We start from the raw sequence: 26,791 nt of genomic DNA, 5'->3' as shown, positions 1-26,791 counted from the left end.
GGGTGACACCATGACTTACCGCACCGGGTGACACCAACCCTAGTGACGCCACTGCTCTAACCTGAAGCACAGCTGTAAATAATACAACATCACTAATCTGTTACAGGGTACAAGAGTATGTGAGCTGCAATGTGACAGCAGCCAGTAGTATAAAGATGCAGAGCTTCACCAGCCGGAAACTGTAGGGATTTAAAGAGAATGTCTCTGGAGAGAGCTGCAGGCATAGGAGGAAAACCAATACCCTGGTTAATAGCAGTAGTAATGTCCCTTTAACTGCTGATATATTCTATGCACCTAATAACCTGCATATGGTCTGACAATGTGCTAGCTCCCCGCCCCTTTAACCAGGCTTGTATTAATGATTTGTGTAAGTTTATTTCTCCCTGGATCTATTTTTGCCTCAGCAGCCTGGATCTTTTCCATCCCGTGGCTGGCAGCGTCTAGCTTCTTGCATACTTTCCTTTCTGTGGGTGGGGGTTGTGATTTGAGGGGTATATAAAGCTCAGAAGTCTGGGTTGGATTTACAGTACAAGCAGAATCATGGATATTACAATTCATCACCCCTGGATGCGCCGGCCAGTCATGGCTCCCCCTCTATTCCCCAGCCGTATACTTGGTCAACGATTCGGAGAGGGGGTCCTGGAGTCTGAACTGTTCCCCTTCTTCCCTTCAAGCATTAGCCCCTATTACTGTGGAACAGCCAGCGTCCCACAAGAACCCGGATTGTCTGAGGTCAGGAGCTGTGGGTGCTATTGGGATATATACAGAGCAGCAGCTCACCTTGTACAGTGGGTACCAGGGCACACGTCTATACGATAACTGCTCCCCTGAGAGACTTAGCCGGAGCAATATGTATCATACGTATAAAACAGTACCATTTAAATAGGTTATGTTAAAGGGACATGAAATCCAAAGGTTTCTAATACGCTTATCAAATGTGCTTTGTTCTTATGGGATTCTTTGTTGTAGAGATACTTACCTTATACATGGCAGGAAAAAAAGTGCCGCCATCCCACAAAAACCTGTATAGCGATAATGTGTATTAGAATGGTTTCTTTAAAGGGATATGAAGCCCAAACATGTTCATGATTCAGATACAGCATACAATTTTAAACGTTTCTAACTTACTTCTGTTATCAAGTTTTCTTCGTTTTCTTAGTATCTTTTGTTGAATAGCAGGGACATAAGCTTGGGAGCCGGCCCATTTCTGGAGCACTATTTGGCAGCAGTTTTGCAAGAATGTTATCCATTTGCAAGAGCACTATATGGCAGAACTATTTCTTGCAATTTCGGGCTACAGACACCTACCTAGGTATCTCTTCAGCACAGAATATCATGGGAACAAAGTAAATTTTATAATAGAAGTAAATTGGAAGCTTTGTAAAAATGGTTTGTTCTGTCTGAGTCACAAAATAACATTTTTTGGGTTTCATATCCCTAAGTGAAACAAATAATGTAATTAGCTTTAATGGCCATTTTACCTGCTGGTGTGCATAACATTGTTTATAAATATATATTATATCTTTATTTTGACATTTGAAATAGCTGCTTTTGCCTGCGGAAACCACTAGTTATACTGACAATTTTCACACTACAATATTGGCTATAGAAAAGCTACAGAAACAAAAATTGGCGGGGGGGGGGGGGAATGAGAGCTCAACCTATATGAAAGGGTGTTTCTGTAGCATCTTTGAATGCAATGAACTCATTAGCTGCTTGCCTAATTATACTTTCTTTTTAAAGAACAATATTGCAATAACCAAGCACAAAGATGCCTTTTCACCATATGACAGTTCACACATTGTTTTTTCCATTCACATTTCATAAAGAGAATCTGGGAAAGATATCTCAAACGCTGTGAGTGAGCAGGGAATATGGAGAGAACAGGAAAAAATGTGACTTGTAATAGACTAGAGATGAACGAGAAGGTAGCGGATATTCACTAAACCCCTCTCATTATATACTAAGTATTCTAGGGAGCTGTATTAGTGAATGCCTTCTGCAGAATAACAAAACATAATGGGACACTTGCAGGGAATTTAGCCCTTTGTGTTGGATGGGGAGCACTGTGAGGGGTATTGGGGCTCAGGAGAGTGTGGAGCAACAGAAATACAGAGACTGTTGTAGTGGTTAAAGGGGAACTGAAGTCAAAATTAAAATGTCATGATTCAGATAAAGCAATTCCAAAAAACTTTAAAGGGATATTCCAGTCAAAATATAAATGCACATAGATTGATTGCATATTTGAATAGAAACACATTTGCAATATACATGTATTGGCAAAAATGCTTCTTTTAAAGGGACAGTCTACACCAGCATTTTTATTGTTTAGATATACTTTTGACCTCTGTGATTATCTTGTGTCTAAGCCTCTGCAAACGGCCCCTTTATTTCAGTTCTTTTGACAGGCTTGCAGTTTAGCCAATCAGTGTCTGCTCCCAGATAACTTCACGTGCACGAGCACAGTGGTATCTATATGAAATACGTGAACTAATACCCTCTAGTGGTGAAAAACTGTTAAAATGCATTCTGAAAAGAGGTGGCCTTTAACCCCTTAATGACCACAGCACTTTTCCATTTTCTGTCCGTTTGGGACCAAGGCTATTTTTACATTTTTGCGGTGTTTGTGTTTAGCTGTAATTTTCCTCTTACTCATTTACTGTACCCACACATATTATATACCGTTTTTCTCGCCATTAAATGGACTTTCAAAATATACCATTATTTTCATCATATCTTATAATTTACTATAAAAAATATTATAAAATATGAGGAAAAAATGGAAAAAAACACACTTTTTCTAACTTTGACCCCCAAAATCTGTTACACATCTACAACCACCAAAAAACACCCATGCTAAATAGTTTCTAAATTTTGTCCTGAGTTTAGAAATACCCAATGTTTACATGTTCTTTGCTTTTTTTGCAAGTTATAGGGCCATAAATACAAATAGCACTTTGCCATTTCCAAACCACTTTTTTTCAAAATTAGCGCTAGTTACATTGGGACACTAATATCTTTCAGGAATCCGTGAATATCCATTGACATGTATATATTTTTTTTTAGAAGACATCCCAAAGTATTGATCTAGGCCCATTTTGGTATATTTCATGCCACCATTTCACCGCCGAATGCGATCAAATAAAATTTTTTTTTTACTTTTTCACAAATTTTTTCACAAACTTTAGGTTTCTCACTGAAATTATTTACAAACAACTCATGAAATTATGGAATAAATGGTTGTAAATGCTTCTCTGGGATCCCCTTTGTTCATAAATAGCAGACATATATGGCTTTGGCTTTGCTTTTTGGTAATTAGAAGGCTGCTAAATGCCACTGCGCACCACACGTGTATTATGCCCAGCAGTGAATGGGTTAATTAGGGAGCATGTAGGGAGCTTCTAGGGTTAATTTTAGCTCTAGTGTAGTGTAGTAGACAACCCCAAGTATTGATCTAGGCCCATTTTGGTATATTTCATGCCACCATTTCACCGCCAAAAGCAATCAAATAAAAAAAAATTGTTCACTTTTTCAAACTTTAGGTTTCTCACTAAAATTATTTACAAACAGCTTGTGCAATTATGGCACAAATGGTTTTAAATGCTTCTCTGGGATCCCCTTTGTTCAGAAATAGCAGACATATGTGGCTTTGGCGTTGCTTTTTGGTAATTATAAGGCCGCTAAATGTTGCTGCGCATCACATGTGTATTATGGCCAGCAGTGAAGGGGTTAATTAGGTCGTTTGTAGGGAGCTTGCAGGGTTAATTTTAGCTTTAGTGTAGAGATCAGACTCCCACCTGACACATCCCACCCCCTGATCCCTCCCAAACAGCTCTCTTCCCTCCCCCACCCCACAATTGTCCCCGCCATCTTAAGTACTGGCAGAAAGTCTGCCAGTACTAAAATAAAAGGTATTAAAAAAAATATATATATTTTTTTTTTAGCATATTTACATATGCTGCTATGTAGGGTCCCCCCTTAGCCCCCAACCTCCCTGATCCCCCCAAAATAGCTCCCTAACCCTCCCCCTCTGCCTTATTGGGGCCATCTTGGGTACTGGCAGCTGTCTGCCAGTACCCAGTTTGCAAATAAAAATGTTTTTTTTATTATTTTTTTTGATTTGTTTCTGTAGTGTAGCTTCCCCCCCACAGTCCAATATCCCCCCAGCCAAACCGATCAACAAACAAATACATAAACCCCTTTGATCCCCACTTATAAGATAAAACTTTCTGTAGCGTAGTGGTTCCCACCCGCTCCCTCCCCCTGCCCCCGCCCGCCCGGCCTCCCCCGGCACCGGCGCGCGTCCGGGCGCGTCCCCCCGGTCGTCCCCCGCCCCCGACCCCGCCCCCCTCCGCATCACACAGGCCATCGATGGCCGCCACCCCCCTCCCACACCGGCTCCCACCCCCCACCGAACATAGCCGTTAATGTCCGGTGCAGAGAGGGCCACAGAGTGGCTCTCTCTGCACCGGATGGCTAAAAATGGTTATTGCAGGATGCCTCGATATCGAGGCATCACTGCAATAACCGGAAAGCAGCTGGAAGCGAGCAGGATCGCTTCCAGCTGCTTTCCACACCGAGGACGTGCAGGGTACGTCCTCAGGCGTTAACTGCCTTTTTTTTGAGGACGTACCCTGCACGTCCTCGGTCATTAAGGGGTTAAAGGGACAGTCTAGTAAAAATTAAACTTTCATTATTCAGATAGGACTTTTAATTTTAATCAACTTTCCAATTTACTTTTATCATCAAATTTGCTTTTTTCTCTTGGTATTCTTAGTTTAAACTAAACATACGTAGGCTCATATGCTAATTTCTAAGCCTTTGAGGGCTGCCTCTTATCACATGCTTTTTAAATCTCTTTTCAACACAAAGAGACAGAAAGTACACGTGGGCCATATAGATAACACTGTGTTCAGGCACAGGGGGTTATTTAAGATCTAGCACAATACAATGCTAAATTTAACCTTTTAACGCCGTTATGCCGTTCTATTCAGTCATATTTACACTGGGCTTTAAAGCCGTTATGACGGAATAGAACGTCATAACAAACGGCTGTCCTGAAGCCTTCTGTGCTTCAAGGACTTGATCGCGGTCTGGAGGGCGTTCCTAGGGTTGTAGGGACGCCCCCCAGATGCGATCCAATAATTGAAATCTCGCGATCGTATGCACGATCGCGTAGTTTCAATTTGTCTACATCGGAACAGGTGTTCCGATGTAGGCACTTTAACCCTGTCACGAAAGGGTTAAGACAATAGATAATAAACAGTCACAGTCATGTGATCAGGGGGCTGGAAGAAGGTTCCTAGATACAAGGTAATCACAGAGGTAAAAAGTATATTAATATAACTGTGTTGTTTATGCAAAACTGGGGAACGGGTAATAAAGGGATTGTCTATCTTTTAAAACAATAACAGCTCTATGGTAGACTGTCCCTTTAAGGTCTAAGAAATTAGCATATGAACCTCCTAGGTTAAGCTTTCAACTAAGAATACCAAGAGAACAAAGCAAAATTGATGATAAAAGTAAATTGGAAAATTGTTTACAATTACATGCTCTATCTGAATCATGAAAGTTTATTTTGGCCTAGACTGTCCCTTTAAGAGTTATCACTGTTTTAGTGTTAACATTTTTCTCTGCACGTGCATGTGAAGCATAGTTAGATATTTTCACTGTACCCACATTTTAAAAAAATGCAGCTCCTCAGATCATCAGTGGGGCTTGTATCGTGTCAGCAATTAACAAATTGAGTCATTACCAGATGGTACAAGCACCTTAGGCTCTCTGAGCAAGTGCTGTGTTTAAAATGCTGGTGCACGGTGCATACTTAAATACACATTTGAAACAGCTATAGCTTTTATTAGAAGCATTTTTGCTAGTACATGTATAATACAAAATTGGATTAACTTTGAAATTTTCTAGAAAATATTCTGCTCATTTCAAATTAAAATTAATTTCTATTGTGTTGCCTGTTTATTGTGTGTTTTTCAGTTATTCAATTGTACTGTATTTTAAAGGGTTATATACATAGTCTGATGGGTCAGGAAGCAGAAATAGGCAGATATTACACACAAATAACGGTGTATACGCAGGAAATAAACAAATTATCTCTGTGTTATCTGATAACAAGAAAAGGACACGGAAGTAAAAACAAACTGCTTTTTATTGGTCTCCTTTGTTTAAACTTGCAATGAGGTAGGCTTAGGAGCTTGCACATGGTAATCACTATACATATAGGGCTTGAGGCACGTGCACGCTCCTGATGCAGGTGGAGCCCCCTGTAGTGACATTAAATACGGATTTCAGTGCCAGATGGGCCCCCTAAAGGTGCGGGTACAGTTTCATCTGATGCCCCTGTTATTACCCCTGTGTTAAACACATCTAGTACAACATAAATATAAGCAATTTAATGTAACGTTAAAAATACTTTAAACAGCACTAGCTATTGGTTAATACTTTGTGGTACTGGTAATCCTTATTGCACAAGAAAGCTCAGGCACTTTTAAAGGGACAGGAAACCTCAAAATTGTATTTCATGATTTAGATAGAACATACTATGTTAAACAACTTCCCAATTTACTTCTATTATCAATTATTTGCTTCATTCTCTTGTTATCCTTTGCTGAAGGAACAACATTGCACTATTGGCAGGTAGCTGAACACATCTAGTTAGCCAATCAAAAGAGACAATGTGTGCAGGCACCAATCAGCAGCTAGCTCCCACTAGTGTAGAATGTGTTTGTATTCTTTTTCAACAAGGGATATCAAGAGAACGAAGCACATTTGAAAATAGAAGTGAATTTAAAAGTGTCTTAAAATTACATGTTCTACATGCAAGTTTAAGTTTGACTTTCCTATCCCTTTAAATAACTTATTTAAAAGGGGCATGGAAGTTAAAATTAAATTTCATGATTCAGGACATAAAATGTATTAAAAAAAAAATTCCAGTTACTTTTTACCTTTTATTGTATCATAGCTCTTTTCATGAAAGAATACTGAGTCAGGCTCAGGAGTGTGCATGTGTCTTGAGCATTACATGGCAGCAGTGTTTGCAGTAATGTTTGTAACAATGTTACACATATAGTATTTTTGACACATGCAGGCTCCTGAGCATACTTAAAAACTGACCCAATTTTTTTATTGGGTTCATGAGTGTGCACGTGTCTGCAGTATTATATGGCAGCAGTTTTGCAACAATTTAATACAATAGCAAGAGCACCAGATGGCAGCACTGTTTCCTGTAATGTAGTACTTCAGGCATGTGCACGCTACCTATCTAGATATCTCTTCAACAAAGAATAACATGAGAATGACGCAAATTTTATAATAGTAAATTGGAAACTTTTTTTTTTAAAATTGTATTCTCTATCTGAATCATGAAAGAAAAACAGATATAAATACCTGTTAATATTGTGACCACCCCAAGTAGTGACAGTTTGATACTCCCGTCATAATGTGACTTCCTTGGGGCAACATCGACTTAGTGTTCCTCTTCTTCCAACAGGTAAAGCTGGATAAAGATCAATTTTCGGTTCTTCTGGATGTAAAACACTTTTCTCCTGAGGAGCTGACAGTCAAGGTTTTGGGGGATTATGTGGAAGTTCATGCAAGACACGAAGAACGTCAGGTGACTAAATAGCAGCTAGTTGTGGATTTTCAGCATCAACATGATTTTTTACTTGAGAATAAATCTCTTTCCAGTGAATAACAGAATGTTTTAACATTTTTTTTTCTTTTTTTCTTTGGTATTTGCCCACAGGAAGAGGTAATACCCACATATTCCAGTTAAATGTAGCCCAAAAAAATGGAAGTGGGCATGACCGTGAACTCATATTTACTATAATTAATGTACAGTATATAACAAATTAACAATGTGTGTGATATCGTTCACTGTTAAAAATATTTATAGTCGAGTAAAGATTTTATCTGTCATAATGTGACAGCATATGTGATGTGCTGAATGTGACATCATATGTGATATGCTGATTGTGCTATGTCAAAAGTAGTTTAATAGCAGAAAGGAGAACTGAAATCCTCTAAAATGGTCAAGGGCTGCTTCAACTTTCCTATGCACATAATCCTTGAAAGCAGCACTATCTTCAAATAATTAGTGTGTGCATCCTATATTGAAATGAGCCCACAGAAAGACATTAGGAAAACAACATTTATGCTTTTACCTGATAAATTTCTTTCTTTTCGGACATGGAGAGTCCACAACGTCATTCCAATTACTAGTGGGATATTCAACTACTAGCCAGCAGGAGGAGGCAAAGAGCATCCCAGCTAAGCTGTTAAGTGTAACTGCTTTACCCATAACCCCCAGTTGTTCAGCTAAAGGAAATGGAAAAGGAAGAAACACATGGGTGAAAAGGTGCCTGACGTTTACACACAAAAAACTGCCGAATTATAATTAAAAGAGGACGGGGCAGGTAAGCATAAATTTTGTTTTCTTTCCAAAGACATGGAGAGTCCATGACGTTATTCCAATTACTAGTGGTAACCAATACCCAAGCTAGAGGACACAAAATTAACAGGGAGGAAGAAAAAAAGGCAGGAGACCCTAAACAGAAGGCACCACCACTTGAAGAACCTTTCTCCCAAAAGAAGCCTCGGCCGAGGCAAAAGTATCAAATTTGTAGAATTTGGAAAAAGTATGCAGAGAAGACCATGTTGCTGCCTTGCAAATCTGTTCCACAGAAGTTTCATTTTTGAAAGCCCAAGACAAGGATACAGTCCTAGTGGAATGAGCCGTAATTCTCTGAGGAGGCTGCTGTCCCGCAGTCTCATAAGCCAAACAAATCAAACTTCTCAACCATATAGACAGAGTAATAGAAGTTGCCTTCTGACCCTTAAGCTTTCTAGAGAAAACAACAGACAGGGCAAAAGATTGCCGAAAATCTTTAGTAGCTTGTAAGTAAAATTTTAGAGCCCGCACAACATCCAAGTTATGCAAGAGACGTTCCTTTTGAGAAGAAGGATTAGTACAAAGAGAAGGAACAACAATATGCTGATTAATGTTTCGATCTGATACTACCTTAGGAAGAAACCCCAATTTAGTATGAAGGACAGCCTTATCAGCATGAAAAATAAGGTAAGGAGAATCACACTGCAGAGCTGAAAGTTCAGACACTCTGCAAGTGGAAGAAATGGCCAAAAGAAACAAAACCTTCCAGTATAACAGTTTTATATCAACAACATGCATAGGCTTGAACGGAGCCTGTTGTAAAGCTTTAAGAACTAAGGGAGCAACATGTTAAAACCCAGGCCTGATTCTAACCAGGGCCTGTACATAGGCGGGAACGTCTGGTAAATCTGCCTGATGTTTGTGCAAAAGGACAGATAACGCTGAAATGTGACCCTTTAGAGAACTGACCGATAAACCCTTATCCAGTCCATCCTGAAGGACAAAATCTGTGGAATCCCCACCTGGCTCCAGGGGGAACCCCTTAGAATCACACCAATAAACATATTTATGCCATATCTTATGGTAAATTTTGCGAGTGACCGGCTTTCGAGCCTGAATCATAGTTTCAATGACAGCGTCAGAAAAACAACGCTTAGACAGAACTTAGGTGTTCAATCTCCATGCAGATAGCTTCAGAGAATCTAGGTTTGGATGGAGGAAGGGACCCTGAAGAAGGTCTTTCCTCATAGGTAACCTCCAAGGTAGAGATGACATCCTTACCAGATCTGCAAACCAGATCCTGCGAGGCCATGCAGGAGCTTTTAGAATCACTGATGCTCTCTCCTGTTTGATACGAGAGATGACTCTATAGGAATGGTAATTCTCTTAGCAAGAGTAGAAATAGCTCCATCTACTTTAGGAACAGTGCGCCATGAGTCACGAATAGAGTCAGCACAGGAAACATTTTCTTAAAGGTACAGTCAACACTCGAGGTAACATTATTTATACGATATTGAAAAATAAAAAACCAAGATCCCACTGCACCATACCGCTTCTGCCTTGCCTACTTGCTTCTTGTAGTAATCACCGTCGATAACTTCTCTAATACGAGGTAAATATGGCAGCCTAACTCCCCCACCGTTATGTAGCTACCTTCTTCAAAGATCAGTCAATCAGAATCCAGTCCTCGGTCAGAAATTGCACGCGCTTGCAATTTCTGACCGAGGATTGGATTCTGATTGGCTGATCATTTGAAGAAGAAGGTAGCTACGTAACGGTGGGGGGAGTTAGGCTGTCATATTTACCTCGTATTAGAGAAGTTATCGACGGTGATTACTACAAGAAGCAAGTTGGCAAGGCAGAAGGGGTATGGTGCAGGCGGTTCTTCATTTTTTATTTTTCAATATCGCATAATGTTACCTCGAGTGTTGACTTTCCCTTTAAAAACAGGTGAAGGGGAAAAAGGAACCCCTGGTTTGTTTCATTCCTGAGCAATAATTTCAGACATCTTCCTTGGTACTGGAAAAACCTCCTCAGAAGATGGTGAATCATAAACTCTATCCAACTTTGAGGACTTTGTGGGGTTGATAGCAACCATCGGTCCAGAGTCGTCCAAAGTAGCTAGAACCTCCTTCAAAAGTAATCGGATGTGCTCAAGCTTAAATCTAAAATGAACTTCTTCAGATTCTTCAGATTTTTCTGCTATATAGTGTCAGTCTGAAATCTCACCTTCAGAAGCTACTGAAGTATTCTCATCATCAGACATCTGAGCAAGAGTGGCTAATGCAGTTCAAGGATCAGAAACCTTAGCATTAGGCAAGTGTTTAGATTTTCTCTTATGCTTACCCATGAAGGGAAAGCTGACAAAGCCGCTGTTATTGCAGAAGAAACCTAAGCGGCAAAATCTCCAGGTAAATAAACACCCCCAGGTGGATAAGAGGACACAGAAGGCACAGTATGAGAAACAACTAAGGCTTGGGACGTTTGAGGAGAAAGCTGAGGCATGTCACGCACAGCATTATCCTGGGAGACATTAGGCTCAGAAAGGAGTAATTTCTCTTTAAATTTCAAAGTCTTAGATAAACAAGAACAACAAAATTGTATAGGCAAAACAATTTGGGAACTAGACTGATTCTGTTCTAAGTCCATTGTGTTTAAATTCCCACAAGAAATAGGCAAAAAAAAAAGAAAAAGAAAATGCTTAAAATTTTATTAATTACCTCAGATTGCTTAACAGAAAAATAAACTGCTTTAAATTTTAAACAAGCATAAAATATTTTTTTTTTATAAAATCAGAAAACACCTCAGATTGTCTGAGGTTCTTACCGGCAAGCAAATACCCCACTAGTAAGATGAATGGAGATGAGAGATTGACGTGGACACAGCTAGACCCCAATCCTTGCTTGCAGGGAAAGTACCCATAAAAGGATTAAATTCTTCCGACACTTACTTCTTACAACCTCCATTGACAAAGGCAAAGAGAATGACTGGGGGTTATGGGTAAGGCAGTTACACTTAACAGCTTTGCTGGGGTGCTATTTGCCTCCTCCTTCTGGCCAGGAGTTAAATATCCCACTAGTAATTGGAATGACGTTGTGGACTTTCCATGTCTTAGGAAAGAAATCATATTATGACAGTACTGCTTAATATTTCTTTATATAATTGAACACATCCAAACAAATAAAACCAAAATGTGCATTTTTTTCCATCACTTATTTTTTTATTTAAAAGGGGGACACACACATACTTCTAAATGTTAAAAAAACAAAATTTATGCTTACCTGATTTCTTTCTCTTGCGATGTATCGAGTCCACGGATTCATCCAATACTTGTGGGATATTCTCCTTCCCAACAGGAAGTGGCAATGAGAGCACCCACAGCAGAGCTGTCTATATAGCTCCTCCCCTAACTCCACCCCCCAGTCATTCGACCGAAGGTTAGGAAGAAATAGGAGAAACTACAGGGAGTGCAGAATTATTAGGCAAGTTGTATTTTTGAGGATTCATTTTATTATTGAACAACAACCATGTTCTCAATGAACCCAAAAAACACAAAGCTGAATAGTTTTGAAAGTAGTTTTTAGTTTGTTTTTAGTTATAGCTATTTTAGGGGGATATCTGTGTGTGCAGGTGACTATTACTGTGCATAATTATTAGGCAACTTAACAAAAAACAAATATATACCCATTTCAATTATTTATTTTTACCAGTGAAACCAATATAACATCTCAACATTCACAAATATACATTTCTGACGTTCAAAAACAAAACAAAAACAAATCAGTGACCAATATAGCCACCTTTCTTTGCAAGGACACTCAAAAGCCTGCCATCCATGGATTCTGTCAGTGTTTTGATCTGTTCACCATCAACATTGCGTGCAGCAGCAACCACAGCCTCCCAGACACTGTTCAGAGAGGTGTACTGTTTTCCCTCCTTGTAAATCTCACATTTGATGATGGACCACAGGTTCTCAATGGGGTTCAGATCAGGTGAACAAGGAGGCCATGTCATTAGATTTTCTTCTTTTATACCCTTTCTTGCCAGCCACGCTGTGGAGTACTTGGACGCGTGTGATGGAGCATTGTCCTGCATGAAAATCAAGTTTTTCTTGAAGGATGCAGACTTCTTCCTGTACCACTGCTTGAAGAAGGTGTCTTCCAGAAACTGGCAGTAGGACTGGGAGTTGAGTTTGACTCCATCCTCAACCCGAAAAGGCCCCACAAGCTCATCTTTGATGATACCAGCCCAAACCAGTACTCCACCACCACCTTGCTGGCGTCTGAGTCGGACTGGAGCTCTCTGCCCTTTACCAATCCAGCCACGGGCCCATCCATCTGGCCCATCAAGACTCACTTTCATTTCATCAGTCCATAAAACCTTAGAAAAATCAGTCTTGAGATATTTCTTGGCCCAGTCTTGACGTTTCAGCTTGTGTGTCTTGTTCAGTGGTGGTCGTCTTTCAGCCTTTCTTACCTTGGCCATGTCTCTGAGTATTGCACACCTTGTGCTTTTGGGCACTCCAGTGATGTTGCAGCTCTGAAATATGGCCAAACTGGTGGCAAGTGGCATCTTGGCAGCTGCACGCTTGACTTTTCTCAGTTCATGGGCAGTTATTTTGCGCCTTGGTTTTTCCACACGCTTCTTGCGACCCTGTTGACTATTTTGAATGAAACGCTTGATTGTTCGATGATCACGCTTCAGAAGCTTTGCAATTTTAAGAGTGCTGCATCCCTCTGCAAGATATCTCACTATTTTTGACTTTTCTGAGCCTGTCAAGTCCTTCTTTTGACCCATTTTGCCAAAGGAAAGGAAGTTGACTAATAATTCTGCACACCTGATATAGGGTGTTGATGTCATTAGACCACACCCCTTCTCATTACAGAGATGCACATCACCTAATATGCTTAATTGGTAGTAGGCTTTCGAGCCTATACAGCTTGGAGTAAGACAACATGCATAAAGAGGATGATGTGGTCAAAATACTCATTTGCCTAATAATTCTGCACTCCCTGTATAGGGTGCAGAGGTGACTGAAGTTTATTAATAAAATATATTACCTGTCTTAAATAGACAGGGCGGGCCGTGGACTCGATACATAGCAAGAGAAAGAAATTTATCAGGTACGCATAAATTTTGTTTTCTCTTGCAAGATGTATCGAGTCCACGGATTCATCCAATACTTGTGGGATACCAATACCAAAGCTTTAGGACACGGATGAAGGGAGGGACAAGACAGGTACCTAAACGGAGGGCACCACTGCTTGTAGAACCTTTCTCCCAAAAATAGCCTCCAAAGAAGCAAAAGTATCAAATTTGTAAAATTTGGAAAAAGTATGAAGAGAAGACCAAGTCGCCGCCTTACAAACCTGTTCAACAGAAGCCTCATTTTTAAAAGCCCATGTGGAAGCCACTGCTCTAGTAGAGTGAGCAGTAATCCTTTCAGGAGGCTGCTGGCCAGCAGTCTCATAAGCCAAACGGATGATGCTTTTCAGCCAAAAGGAAAGAGAGGTTGCCGTAGCCTTTTGACCTCTCCGCTTTCCAGAATAGACAACAAACAATGAAGATGTTTGACGGAAATCTTTAGTTGCTTGTAAGTAGAATTTTAAAGCATGAACCATATCTAGGTTGTGCAACAGACGTTCCTTCTTGGAAGAAGGATTAGGACACAGAGAAGGAACAACAATTTCCTGTTTGATATTCCTATTAGAAACAACCTTAGGAAAGAATCCAGGTTTGGTACACAAAACCACCTTATTCGCATGGAAAACAAGATAAGGTGAGTCACACTGTAAAGCAGATAATTCAGAAACTCTTCGAGCCAAAGAGATAGCTACTAAAAACAGAACTTTCCAAGATAGAAGCTTAATATCTATGGAATGCATAGGTTCAAACGGAACCCCTTGAAGAACTTTAAGAACTAAATTTAAACTCCATGGCGGAGCAACAGGTTTAAACACAGGCTTGATTCTAACTAAAGCCTGACTAAACGCCTGAACGTCTGGAACATCTGCCAGACGTTTGTGTAAAAGAATAGACAAAGCAGATATCTGTCCCTTTAAGGAATTAGCTGATAATCCCTTCTCCAATCCTTCTTGGAGAAAAGACAATATCCTAGGAATCCTAATCTTATTCCATGAGTAACCCTTGGATTCACACCAATAAAGATATTTACGCCATATCTTATGATAGATTTTCCTGGTGACAGGCTTTCTAGCCTGAATCAAGGTATCAATGACCGACTCAGAAAAACCACGCTTTGATAAAATCAGGCGTTCAATCTCCAAGCAGTCAGCCGCAGAGAAATTAGATTTGGATGCTTGAATGGACCCTGAATTAGAAGGTCCTGCCTCATCGGCAGAGTCCACGGTGGAACGGATGAAATGTCCACCAGATCTGCATACCAAGTCCTGCGTGGCCACGCAGGTGCTATCAAAATCACTGAAGCTCTCTCCTGCTTGATTTTGGCAAGCAGACGAGGAAGAAGAAGAAATGGTGGAAACACATAGGCCAGGTTGAAGGACCAGGGCACTGCTAGAGCATCTATCAGTACTGCCTGGGGATCCCTTGACCTGGATCCATAACAAGGAAGCTTGACGTTCTGACGAGACGCCATCAGATCTAATTCTGGTGTGCCCCATAGCTGAATCAGTTGGGCAAATACTTCCGGATGGAGCTCCCACTCCCCCAGATGAAAAGTCTGACGACTTAGGAAATCCGCCTCCCAGTTCTCTACCCCTGGAATATGGATTGCTGAAAGATGGCAAGAGTGAGTCTCTGCCCATCGGATTATTTTGGTCACCTCTATCATCGCTAGAGAACTCCATGTTCCTCCTTGATGATTGATATAAGCTACAGTCGTTATGTTGTCCGACTGAAATCTGATGAAGTTGGCCGCAGCCAGTTGAGGCCACGCCTGAAGCGCATTTAATATCGCTCTCAGTTCTAGAATATTTATCGGGAGGAGAGCCTCCTCCTGAGTCCATAGACCCTGAGCTTTCAGGGAGTTCCAGACTGCACCCCAGCCCAGTAGGCTGGCGTCTGTCGTTACTATGACCCACTCTAGCCTGCGGAAACACATTTCCCGGGACAGGTGAACCTGTGACAACCACCAGAGAAGAGAATCTCTGGTCTCCTGATCCAGATGTATCTGAGGAGATAAATCTGCATAATCCCCATTCCACTGTTCGAGCATGCACAGTTGCAGTGGTCTGAGGTGTAGACGAGCAAATGGAATTATGTCCATTGCCGCTACCATTAGTCCGATCACCTCCATACACTGAGCTACTGATGGCCGAGGAATGGAGTGAAGAGCTCGGCAGGTGGTTACAAGTTTTGATTTCCTGACCTCCGTCAGAAATATTTTCATTTCTACCGAGTCTATCAGAGTCCCCAGGAAGGAAACTCTTGTGAGAGGGAAGAGAGAACTCTTTTTTTTGTTCACCTTCCACCCATGAGATCTCAGAAAAGCCAACATGATGTCCGTGTGAGACTTGGCTAGTTGGAAAGTCGATGCTTGAATTAAGATGTCGTCTAGATAAGGCGCTACTGCTATGCCCCGCGGTCTTAGAACCACCAGAAGGGACCCTAGCACCTTTGTGAAAATTCTGGGAGCCGTGGCCAACCCGAAGGGAAGGGCCACAAACTGGTAATGCCTGTCCAGAAAGGCGAACCTGAGAAATTGGTGATGATCTCTGTGAATAGGGATGTGCAGATATGCATCCTTTAAGTCCACGGTGGTCATATATTGACCTTCCTGGATCAGTGGCAGAATAGTCCGAATAGTCTATCTTGAAAGATGGAACTCTGAGGAATTTGTTTAAGATCTTGAGATCCAATATTGGTCTGAAAGTTCCTTCTGTTTTGGGAACCACAAACAGGTTTGAGTAAAACCCTAGCCCCTGTTCCGCTTTTGGAACTGGGTGAATCACTCCCATGGTATGTAGGTCTTCTACACAGCGTAATAACGCCTCTCTCTTTGTCTGGTTTGCAGACAATTGAGAAATGTGAAATCTCCCCCTTGGGGGGGAATCTTTGAAGTCCAGAAGATAACCCTGGGAAAAAATTTCTAAAACCCAGGAATCGTGAACATCTCTTGCCCAAGCCTGAGCGAAGAGAGAGAGTCTGCCCCTACTAGATCCGGTCCCGGATCGTGGGCTACCCCTTTATGCTGTCTTGGAGACAGCTGCAGGCTTCTTGGCCTGTTTACTCTTGTTCCAAGCCTGGTTAGGTCTCCAGACTGACTTGGATTGAGCAAAGTTACCCTCTTGCTTTGCAGCAGGGGAAGAGGAAGCAGGACCACCCTTGAAGTTTCGAAAGGAATGAAAATGATTTTGTTTGGTCCTTATTTTATTTTATTTATCCTGAGGGAGGGCATGGCCTTTCCCTCCAGTGATGTCTGAAATAATCTCCTTCAGTTCAGGCCCGAAGAGGGTCTTTCCTTTGAAAGGGATGTTCAAAAGTTTAGATTTTGACGACACATCCGCTGACCAGGACTTAAGCCACAACGCTTTGCGCGCTAAAATGGCAAAACCTGAATTCTTTGCCGCTAATTTAGCCAGTTGAAAAGCAGCATCTGTAATGAAAGAATTAGCCAGCTTAAGAGCCTTAATTCTATCCATAATATTCTCTAATGGAGTCTCCGTCTGAAGAGCCTCTTCCAGAGCCTCGAACCAGAAAGCAGCTGCAGTGGTTACAGGAACAATGCACGCAATAGGTTGGAGAAGAAAACCTTGATGAACAAAAATTTTCTTTAGGAGACCCTCTAATTTTTTATCCATAGGATCTTTGAAAGCACAACTGTCCTCAATAGGTATAGTTGTACGCTTGGCGAGTGTAGAAATAGCTCCCTCCACCTTAGGGACAGTCTGCCACGAGTCCCGCATGGTGTCTGATATGGGAAACATTTTCTTAAAAACAGGAGGGGGAGTGAACGGAATACCCGGTCTATCCCACTCCCTAGTGACAATGTTCGCAATCCTCTTAGGAACCGGAAAAACATCAGTGTAAACTGGAACCTCTAGGTATTTGTCCATTTTACACAATTTCTCTGGAACCACAATAGGGTCACAATCATCCAGAGTCGCTAATACCTCCCTGAGCAACAAGCGGAGGTGTTCTAGCTTTAATTTAAACACCGTCATATCAGAATCTGTCTGAGGGAGCGTCTTACCTGAATCAGAAATCTCTCCCTCAGATAGCAAATCCCTTACCCCTACTTCAGAGCATTGTGAGGGTATATCGGATACAGCTACTAAAGCGTCAGAAGGCTCAGCATTTGTTCTTAACCCAGAGCTATTGCGCTTTCCTTGCAACCCAGGCAGTTTAGATAAAACCTCGGTGAGGGTAGTATTCATAACTGCGGCCATGTCTTGTAAGGTAAACGAAGTAGACGCACCAGAGGTACTTGGCGTCACTTGTGCGGGCGTTACTGGTTGTGACACTTGGGGAGAGCTAGATGGCATAACCTCATTTCTTTCTGTCTGAGAATCATCTAGGGCTATAGTTTTAAGTGCTACAATATGCTCTTTAAAATGTATAGACATATCAGTGCAAGGGGGACACATTCTAAGAGGGGGTTCCACAATGGCTTCTAAACACATTGAACAAGGAGTTTCCTTGATGTCAGACATGTTTAACAGGCTAGTAATGAAACAAGCAAGCTTGGAAAACACTTTATTCAAAGGAAAAACAACACTTAGAAAAAAACAGTACTGTGCCTTTAAGAGAAAAAAGTGCACAAATTCTGCAAAACAGTGTAAAAAAGCAGTAAACTTTTCGAAATTTTTACAGTGTATTCTTAAAGCTTTAATAAGATTGCCCCACCAGCAAAATAAACAATTAACCCCTTAATGCAAAAACCGGATTGACAAAACGTCAAAAAATGGAAAAAAACGATCAGCACCTTGCCACAGCTTTGCTGTGGCGCCTACCTGCCCTTAGGGATAGATTTTGTGGGGAAAATACTTCCTTTAGGCCCTCAAATTACAGCAGGACCCTCCGGTGTAGCAGCTTGATGTCTTGCTTTGTAAAAACAACTGCGCAACTGAAGTGCGAAAATAGGCCCCTCCCACCACACTCGATGTCTGTGGGGCCTAAAAGAAACACTCCAAAGTGTTTCTAAGCTAGCCATGTGGGTTAATAACCCTTAAGTAAGCCTAAATGAACCTCCAAAAAGTCCCTCAAAAACTTTTAACTTAATAAAAAACGTTAGCCTTTCTTATAAGTGTCAATCAGTATTAACTTAGCCCTTTATGTAAGCTGGTAATTCCCCACTAAGTCTCTGAATACAGCTTACCCTTCCCTCATGGGGATATTGTCAGCCTTTTCTAGAATTATCACAGTCTGTCTAGAAAAAAATGACTAAACATACCTCAATGCAGCTTAGCATGCAAACCGTTCCCCCAACTGAAGTTTCCTGTACTCCTCAGCCTCTGTGGGAACAGCAGTGAATCTTAGTTACAAAGTGCTAAGATTATCATCCTCCATGCAGAAATCTTCATCTCCTTTCTGCCTGAGAGTAAATAGTACACACCGGTACCATTTAAAATAACAAATTCTTGCTTGAAGAAAATAAAAACTAATATTTTATCACCTCTTTCACTTTACCCTTCCTAGTACTTAGAGTAGGCAAAGAGAATGACTGGGGGGTGGGGTTAGGGGAGGAGCTATATAGACAGCTCTGCTGTGGGTGCTCTCTTTGCCACTTCCTGTTGGGAAGGAGAATATCCCACAAGTATTGGATGAAGAAACAAAGAAAAAAAAATGTATATTTAAGCTTAATGCTTAAACTAATTTTCAGCTGCTTGACTCGTGCAACACAATACAAAGTCATGTATGTAGCTGAAATGTATTATAGCCTGTTCTTTATAATTAAACAGATTTGTATAATGTTTTAATTTAAATGATATTTTTTCTCCTTTGTAGGATGAACATGGATTCATCTCTAGAGAATTCCATCGACGTTACAAAATTCCTTCAACTGTGAATCCAGCAGCAATAACCTCTGCTCTGTCTGCTGAAGGGTTACTGTCCATCCAGGCTCCAGTCACGACAACTCCCAAAACAGAAGAGAGGAACATACCAATTACAAAGGAGAAGTAAAGACTGCATCAGCGCTTACTGTATACCTCCTCAACTACACCCAGCAACTGTCTATGTTATCTGGAAATCCAAATACATGGCACCCAGCATCTGCTTCAACTGACAGGGATATTTATGATTAACTACGATCCCTAGAACACTAGTTTTTAAATAGAATTTTAACTATAACAATTTGAATGATTGAAAATAAACAAATTATTTGTTTTACATAATGAAGGATTTAAAATCAGGTTAATAAGATTCGCTTGAAACCTTAAACAGTAGTACCCTACTGCCCCATTCTACCAGTTTTGTCTACTGAAAATTCTCTAGGTCAACAGCTTAGAGTCACCAAGAATGGAGAGGCCAAGTGAGCTCACAACGCCTAAAGATAAATTACATTACTGCAAAAACAAACAAAAAGAACCCCTACAAATGTTTAGGAACGAGTTGATAGGTGCATATTTTGAAATAATGTGTACTTGATGTGTTGCTTAATCAGGAGAATTTATGCTTATATGTCTACAATAAATACAAGGGTTAGAGCAATGTGTTGCAGCCCTTTTTAGCCTCCAAAAGCAAACCAGTTGTATAATAACCTTTAGTAGTCTTTTAAGATGAGCACATGCTAGTGGTTTAGGATTAAAGCCACAAAATGTTGTTATTAGTAGAAAATACAAATTTAAGACATTAATGTGAATAAATACTTACACTATATACCCCAAATTAAGCACTGCATTACAAGAGATCTGCAATTACATTAAATGTTTTAAACACATTTGTAGATGTAAGTTTCTTAGCAAATTGCGTGTTTTCAAAGCCCAGGGACAGTTTCCCTAAAAAGCCTTGAGTGTGTTTATCTTATCTCCACTGCTGTGGCCAATTAGAGACAGATCTAAGTGAGCTCCTGTACTGATCAAGCATGTCTTTGTAGCAAGTAGCAGGGGTGGATTTCTGAACCAATTAAGTCAGGTAAATGAAGTATGTTACAAAGTTTTTTGGTTTTTCCCTTTCTTTAAAAGAGACATAAAATGAGTTGGGCTAGAGGCAAAATATAATATGTACTTTAATTACTTTACCTGCAACTTTATACTGCAGTGCCTCGTCATTAACCCTTTCTTTTTAGTTTCTGAATTGTAAAGCTCTAACTCCCCCCACACATTTCCTTCTATGGCTGTATCTATATCTAGTGTTGCTTTTCTAGAATGCAGAAGTGCATAGGGATTATCTGCTAGAGCAGCCTAGAAGCTATGAACTCAGTTGAAATACAATGCCTGTGTCTAAACACTGATAAGGGGGGGGGGGGGGTGTTGGCTGCTCCAGGGGGCTTAGCTATCTAATTATTTTTGAAAATTATTTTAAAATACTTCCCAGAAACTTTTAAACATTTTTTTATGCAAACTATTTTTAATTAATTTGCCCTTTTAGGATATGCACATAGATCAACCTGTTTTATGTCCCTTTAACTATGCATAGCTAAAAATTAGTATGCTGTGTTCAAACTTAGCTCCTTTATACAACAAAACAAGGTAAGCCCAGGAATATGTTTTACATTGTTACAAACATTGCTGCCATATAGTATACATGGCATGTGCAGGCTCCCGAGCTTCCCTCTGCATTCTCTCATGGAAAGGAGCTAAATTTCACGTAATTATACCAAGAGATAGAAGTAAATTTAAATACTAGAGGTAAATAAAGGTTTTCAAACTCTTTGCTCTAATCAAACTAGGTTTCATTTTGATTTCCATTTCCCTTTTAAGGTGTGAAGCACTAATAAGTATATTATAGTACTATATGCATCACAAGTCTTTTTTTATTGTAATTAAACAAAAATCATTAACACCCCAAAAGTTAATTGTACATAAAAACAAGTTGTGAACTGCTGGTGCAATGATAAATGCCGACAGCGTATGCTGTGGGCATTTATCGATGTGCAGCGGACATGATCCGCTATATCGTATCATGTCCGCTCGCACTATAATAAATATACCCCAAAGACTTCAGTAAAACATTCAATTACCAAAGACCCAGTAGAAAAAGGGATTATGCCTATAGGTACTAAAAGTTACACTTATGGCAGCTCTCTGTGACAGCCAAGGATTTAAAGTCAAGTTTTTATCCAGTTTAGTGGAAAACAGTAAACTGGGTTATTACTTACAATAAACATCTAGTACCATAAAACTATAAAATAGTACATCCTCATAAACGTAACTCCTAATAAAGATAAAAAACACACAAACCTATTATATTGTCTAAAAAATAACTGAACTGGCACACTCTCCGCCATATGATTATTTCCTCTTCTTCTTTACATCTGCAATATCAACGGGAGCAATTCGGCTTTTCCGTAGGCTCCAGGAGACCCCCAATTCATATATAAGTCACCTACGGTCTTGACAAGTTAAACAAATATTCTAAATGAGGTTTGACATAAAGAGCTCTTTAATGATATTATATAGGACAGGTAAAATTGTCAACTTCATATAAATGAAATCCCTCAAAAAGAGCATAAAATTGAGAACAGTTCATGTGAAGATCATTTGGCTCGGTCACCTTAAAACCCTTATAAAACAGTATTTAAAAGACACAGTAAAAGCTGTTAAGTAGCTTTTTCCCCAATGAGGGATATAGATGACTGCAGTGATGTGAGCAGGGTGCGTTCGTGATCACACTGTGCTCCGCTCCTGGAGTCTTCTAGCGACGGTGATCCAGGCCCTCACTGGCGCTCATACATCTCCTTCAGGATTTTCATACTCTGTGTGTAGCGCTGCTGGTTGAGGTATGATGCATCCTTCCACCTGTCACGTTACAGCAATAAAAGGTGATTTTACTGTCTGTTCTAAGATCATACAACAAACCATATATCTGATGTTACAAAGACAGGAATATCAGTTTCAAGAAGCATTGTCTGAGCAAGTGTCTGATCAATCTTAATGCAGCAGGTAACTGAAAACATACAGGTATACCCCGCTCATACAGCGGGTTAGGGACCGGAGCCCCGCTGTAAAGTGAAAACCGCCTTAAAGTGGAACAAGGCAGTTTTAGCTTTCTTTTCACTTGCCAGTGTGTTTAAAAACTTAAAAACATGTTTTAACTAACTTATATTAGGTGTACAATAGCGCTAAGTTTAGTTTAACACTTGCACAGCACAGTATTCAATAAATACTGTACCTGTAAAATAGTGACAATCACTGTAGTACAATTTGCCAGAGTATAGCACTGAGACACAGATTGCACTGCAATGCTATAAACAGAGTGAACTAAGCATAGCAAAATGGTGCCAGTCACTTTTCTAGCAATCTCACGATGATTACAGCACTGTTTCAAAATCCTTGGAGGTTGAACTTCAGCTCCACAAAGCGCTGTATTAGTGAAGCGCTGTAAAGTGAAGCGCTGTAAAGTGAGGTATACCTGTATTGTGAGAGGTATCCGACTCCGTTACACTAGAAACTAATACAGGGGACAAGCACACATTTTATTGCACAGCACACAGTGCACCAATGCTAAGGCAGCTGTCTGAATTTATGTAAAAAAGGCATCTTTAGAACTGCTTTATTTACTTATGCCCTCCTGCTGCCTGCATGATCTTGTCACCAGGTTGTACAGACAACACAAAGTCATATTGCTCACTACGTAGAGAAAGAACAGAGCTTCTTCCTGTGCCTCTGCTTCAAAAGATTTGACTTTCCGTTACCAAACATCAAACCTTTAACACAGAGGCACAGAATTGTGCTCTGCTAACAAGTGGTAAAACTTCTTACTAGCTGTGCTGTCCGCCAACATATGGGGGGGGGAGGGGGATGACTGCAGGCTACGCCTAGGCTACTAGAAATTGTAACTAAACATGGGGGAAGGGGTTAAAAGTTAATTTCTCTTTAGCATTGTAGTAAATAAGCAAATGCTCTCCTGTGTACCTCTGTCGAATCTTCTTCCACCGATCCATATTCTGGTAGATTAGACTTGACATGCTTGGGGTCAGTTCTGGTGGCTAAGAGAGAACATAATGATAAATATGTTAAAGATAAGGAAAAAACATATAACAAATTAAATATATATAGCAATAAAATATTATTATTAATATATAAAAGGGCCTGGTGATTGTGAGGTATCATTAATGCAGGTCTTACCGTATTCAGATTGAGCGGTTCCCCATCTCGTGGAAGGGGCGAGGGGATTCTCAAGTTTACTGGCTCTCCTTTTTCTGTCACCGGGCACGATAACGGTGGGGGCAACCTGTAAAAATCCTGAGTGTTCCCATTAACTTCGCCCTGTACAAACAGAGAGAAATGAATGTATTTTTTAATAGTTTCAGATAAATCTCATGTTCACTGAAGAAAGTTGTCTTCTAGTTAAAATGGAGAGAAAGAACGGTTACACTCACGGCTCCGAACCTTGCAAGTGTCACTCAGTCAAACAATTAGCCAAGGTATAAAGTAATAGCGAGAGAACCTCTGATCACTTACACAATAATTTACTAATCACAAGCTGGATGCGATAAGATTTTAAAGGCGTAATAGACATGAAACACTAAACATTTTCATGACTCGAAGCATAAAATTTTTTGCAATTTACCCCAAATTTGTCCTCTTGGTATCCTTTGTTGAGAAGTGGAAAAGTGCATGAGCGTGCACATCTGGAGCACTATATGGCAGTAGTTTTGCTAGAATACTTTTAGCAATGTTATACATTTGCAAGCGCACAAGAAGCAGCAGTTGCTGCCATAAAGTGCCCATACACGTGCACGCTTCCTACCTAGTTATCTCTTCAACAACAAATACCATGAGAACAAAGCATATTGTATAATATAAGTAAATTGGAATTTTTGACATTGTCAGATTTCAGAGCTGTAAAATGATTTACAGTTTCCTGGATTGAGACGAGGTCCATCCCATAGGTATGGTGGGTAAAGTAACAGTCAGCATGGTCATTTTACCTCTTCTGGTGGGGGTGGCGTCTGTGGGCGTTCAGTCGCTCTTGCAGCTGGTGAGTTACGAAGCCAAGCACGACAAACGGGATACAGAGGGGTTTCTTCTGTAAACTGAGCCAGGTCCACACTCCTTTCAAACAGCCGAATAATGAAGGTGTCTAAAGTATAAGGGGAAGTGACAAGCAATTATTTAAAGGGACTAATCAGCAAGTAAACTAGATCAGCAAATTATCCACTATGTTTTTTTTTTTTTTTTAACATTTAAACTTTTCCCACCAGTGCATTGTATACACATTATATATGGCACGATACCCCCTGTTGTGTTTAGTCACTAAACCAGTAAGGCACACAAATAAAGGCACAAATAGGTTTTAAGGTTGAAAAACAAATATTAAATCATGAAGACTGGATGGGCAAAATCGTTCTTATGCGTCACCAACTCTTTGTTTTCCTCTGGATGAACTGTGGTAATTCACATTTTATTTCTAATACAAAGCAAATATGTCCGCCATCATGCTATTTATTATTGGGGTAATACATTTACATAAGTAAAGATGCTCCAGGGGGATATAGACCACCGATCTGAAAGGGCAGCACTTACGGCACGAAACTCAAAATGTTTGTATCATATATAAGAAAAGGCAGCAGTTACGTATATTAAAAAGATTAGTGAAACTGACAGGAAGTGAATTACTGTGCACAACTGGCTTCTAGGACTTATTTGCAGCTAGGGACAACTCACATAGGCAAAGCTGGTTTTAGCCAAAACAGAGCCATAAAAAAACTGTTATAGGTATTAGACATGATTATCTTTGAGTATAATGTGCCTTTCTGTTTCATGATGGGATATTTACTGTCTGAAGTAAAAACTTAAAGGGACAGTAATCACCTATATCTGTTGTGCTGTTGTAGAATAACAGATCAGCCAAGTCTTAAATGAACGTCCTTTTCTCTGCATTTATTTATCAGTAGCCAAACACGGCCCGCCATTTGCCTTATTTGGAGGAGCTAATCTGGTCTTGCAGTTGTTATCAGTTAAAGCCAATTAGAACTTGAAATGCACCTGCTGATATCCGTTCCTGAGTATTTGAAATTGCTCAATTTTCATGGCTAACTTACATGAAAGGGGGCAAAATAAACAATGAAAATATATAGCAAAGTAGTTTTATTTTGCATAAATAAACATTTTATATACAAATCTCAAGGTGCATACTGTCCCTTTAAATGTAAATATATTAGTATAATTCTTTAAGGGATATAAAAGTGCAAAAATAAAAATGCTCTAATATGTAAAGGTATTTTATTGTTCACTATTACTTGTATACAACGATGTGTGTAACTCCTAGAAATGGATTAAACACATACATAGGGGTAGATTTATTAAGCAGTGGATGCTGCTGTTTCCGCGCGAGCCTTCAGGCTCGCCGGAAACATAAGATAAGAAGCATCGGTCATAAGACCGCTGCTCCTTAACTCGTCCGCCACCTCTGACGCGGTGGACTGCAATTATCCCGATCAGATACAATTGGGATGATTGACACCCCGTGCTAGCGGCTGATTGGCCGCAAATGTGCAGAGGGCAGAATTGCACAAGTATTTTACTCAAAATGCTTGTGCAATGATAAATGCTGACAGTGTATGCTGTCGGCATTTATCGATGTCTGCCCAACATTTGATAAATCTACCCCACAGGCTAAGATTTATCAAAGGATAGGAGCGCAGTTATTAGAGCGCTGCTTCTTAAACCACTTTGCCACCTGTTAAGTATCTCAATTCCCAGCAATACGTACATAGAAGCACGGAGCATTAGCAATACGTACATAGCAGCACGGAGCATTAGCAATACGTACATAGCAGCACGGAGCAGCATTAGCAATACGTACATAGCAGCACGGAGCATTAGCAATACGTACATAGCAGCACGGAGCATTAGCAATACGTACATAGCAGCACGGAGCATTAGCAATACGTACATAGCAGCACGGAGCATTAGTAATACGTACATAGCAGCACGGAGCATTAGTAATACGTACATAGCAGCACGGAGCAGCATTAGTAATACGTACATAGCAGCATTAGCAATACGTACATAGCAGCACAGAGCATTAGTAATACGTACATAGCAGCACAGAGCAGCATTAGTAATACGTACATAGCAGCATTAGTAATACGTACATAGCAGCACGGAGCAGCATTAGTAATACGTACATAGCAGCACAGAGCATTAGTAATACGTACATAGCAGCACGGAGCATTAGTAATACGTACATAGCAGCACAGAGCAGCATTAGTAATACGTACATAGCAGCACAGAGCAGCATTAGTAATACGTACATAGCAGCACAGAGCAGCATTAGTAATACGTACATAGCAGCACAGAG

The 26,791-nt window shown here is 40.3% G+C and overlaps 2 protein-coding genes across 4 annotated transcripts in view; one reads left to right on the top strand and one right to left on the bottom strand.

Annotated features, from left to right (window-relative positions):
• The first annotated feature begins 516 nt into the window (after window positions 1-516).
• HSPB6 (heat shock protein family B (small) member 6) lies at window positions 517-20,261 on the top strand. The gene is made up of 3 exons (XM_053690165.1): window positions 517-732; window positions 7,502-7,624; window positions 19,328-20,261. Exons 1-3 carry the CDS (start codon window positions 541-543, stop codon window positions 19,502-19,504), a joined length of 492 nt encoding a protein of 163 aa, XP_053546140.1. The 5' UTR covers window positions 517-540; the 3' UTR covers window positions 19,505-20,261.
• Window positions 20,262-21,907: 1,646 nt separating this feature from the next.
• LIN37 (lin-37 DREAM MuvB core complex component) overlaps window positions 21,908-26,791 on the bottom strand; it is a 31,788-nt gene continuing 26,904 nt past the window's right edge. For all 3 annotated transcript variants that reach the window (XM_053690163.1, XM_053690164.1, XM_053690162.1), the window contains exons 7-10: window positions 24,417-24,568; window positions 23,611-23,751; window positions 23,398-23,471; window positions 21,908-22,281 (exon numbers count right to left, since the gene is read on the bottom strand). In XM_053690163.1, coding sequence (XP_053546138.1) covers window positions 22,200-22,281; window positions 23,398-23,471; window positions 23,611-23,751; window positions 24,417-24,568 — 449 coding nt within the window. In that variant the 3' untranslated portion in view covers window positions 21,908-22,199. The remainder of the gene's footprint in view (window positions 22,282-23,397; window positions 23,472-23,610; window positions 23,752-24,416; window positions 24,569-26,791) is intronic.

Source organism: Bombina bombina, chromosome 8 (genome assembly GCF_027579735.1).
Source record: "Bombina bombina isolate aBomBom1 chromosome 8, aBomBom1.pri, whole genome shotgun sequence".
NCBI classification, from domain to species: domain Eukaryota; kingdom Metazoa; phylum Chordata; class Amphibia; order Anura; family Bombinatoridae; genus Bombina; species Bombina bombina.
This window is presented reverse-complemented; position numbering and strand designations above follow the sequence as displayed.

Excerpts from the sequence above, each read along its gene's own strand:
- HSPB6 (XM_053690165.1), top strand. The coding sequence starts at position 541 with ATGGATATTACAATTCATCACCCCTGGATGCGCCGGCCAGTCATGGCT. Across the intron at positions 733-7,501 it reads AAGAACCCGGATTGTCTGAG|GTAAAGCTGGATAAAGATCA; the intron begins GTCAGGAGCTGT and ends TTCTTCCAACAG. Across the intron at positions 7,625-19,327 it reads CAAGACACGAAGAACGTCAG|GATGAACATGGATTCATCTC; the intron begins GTGACTAAATAG and ends TCTCCTTTGTAG.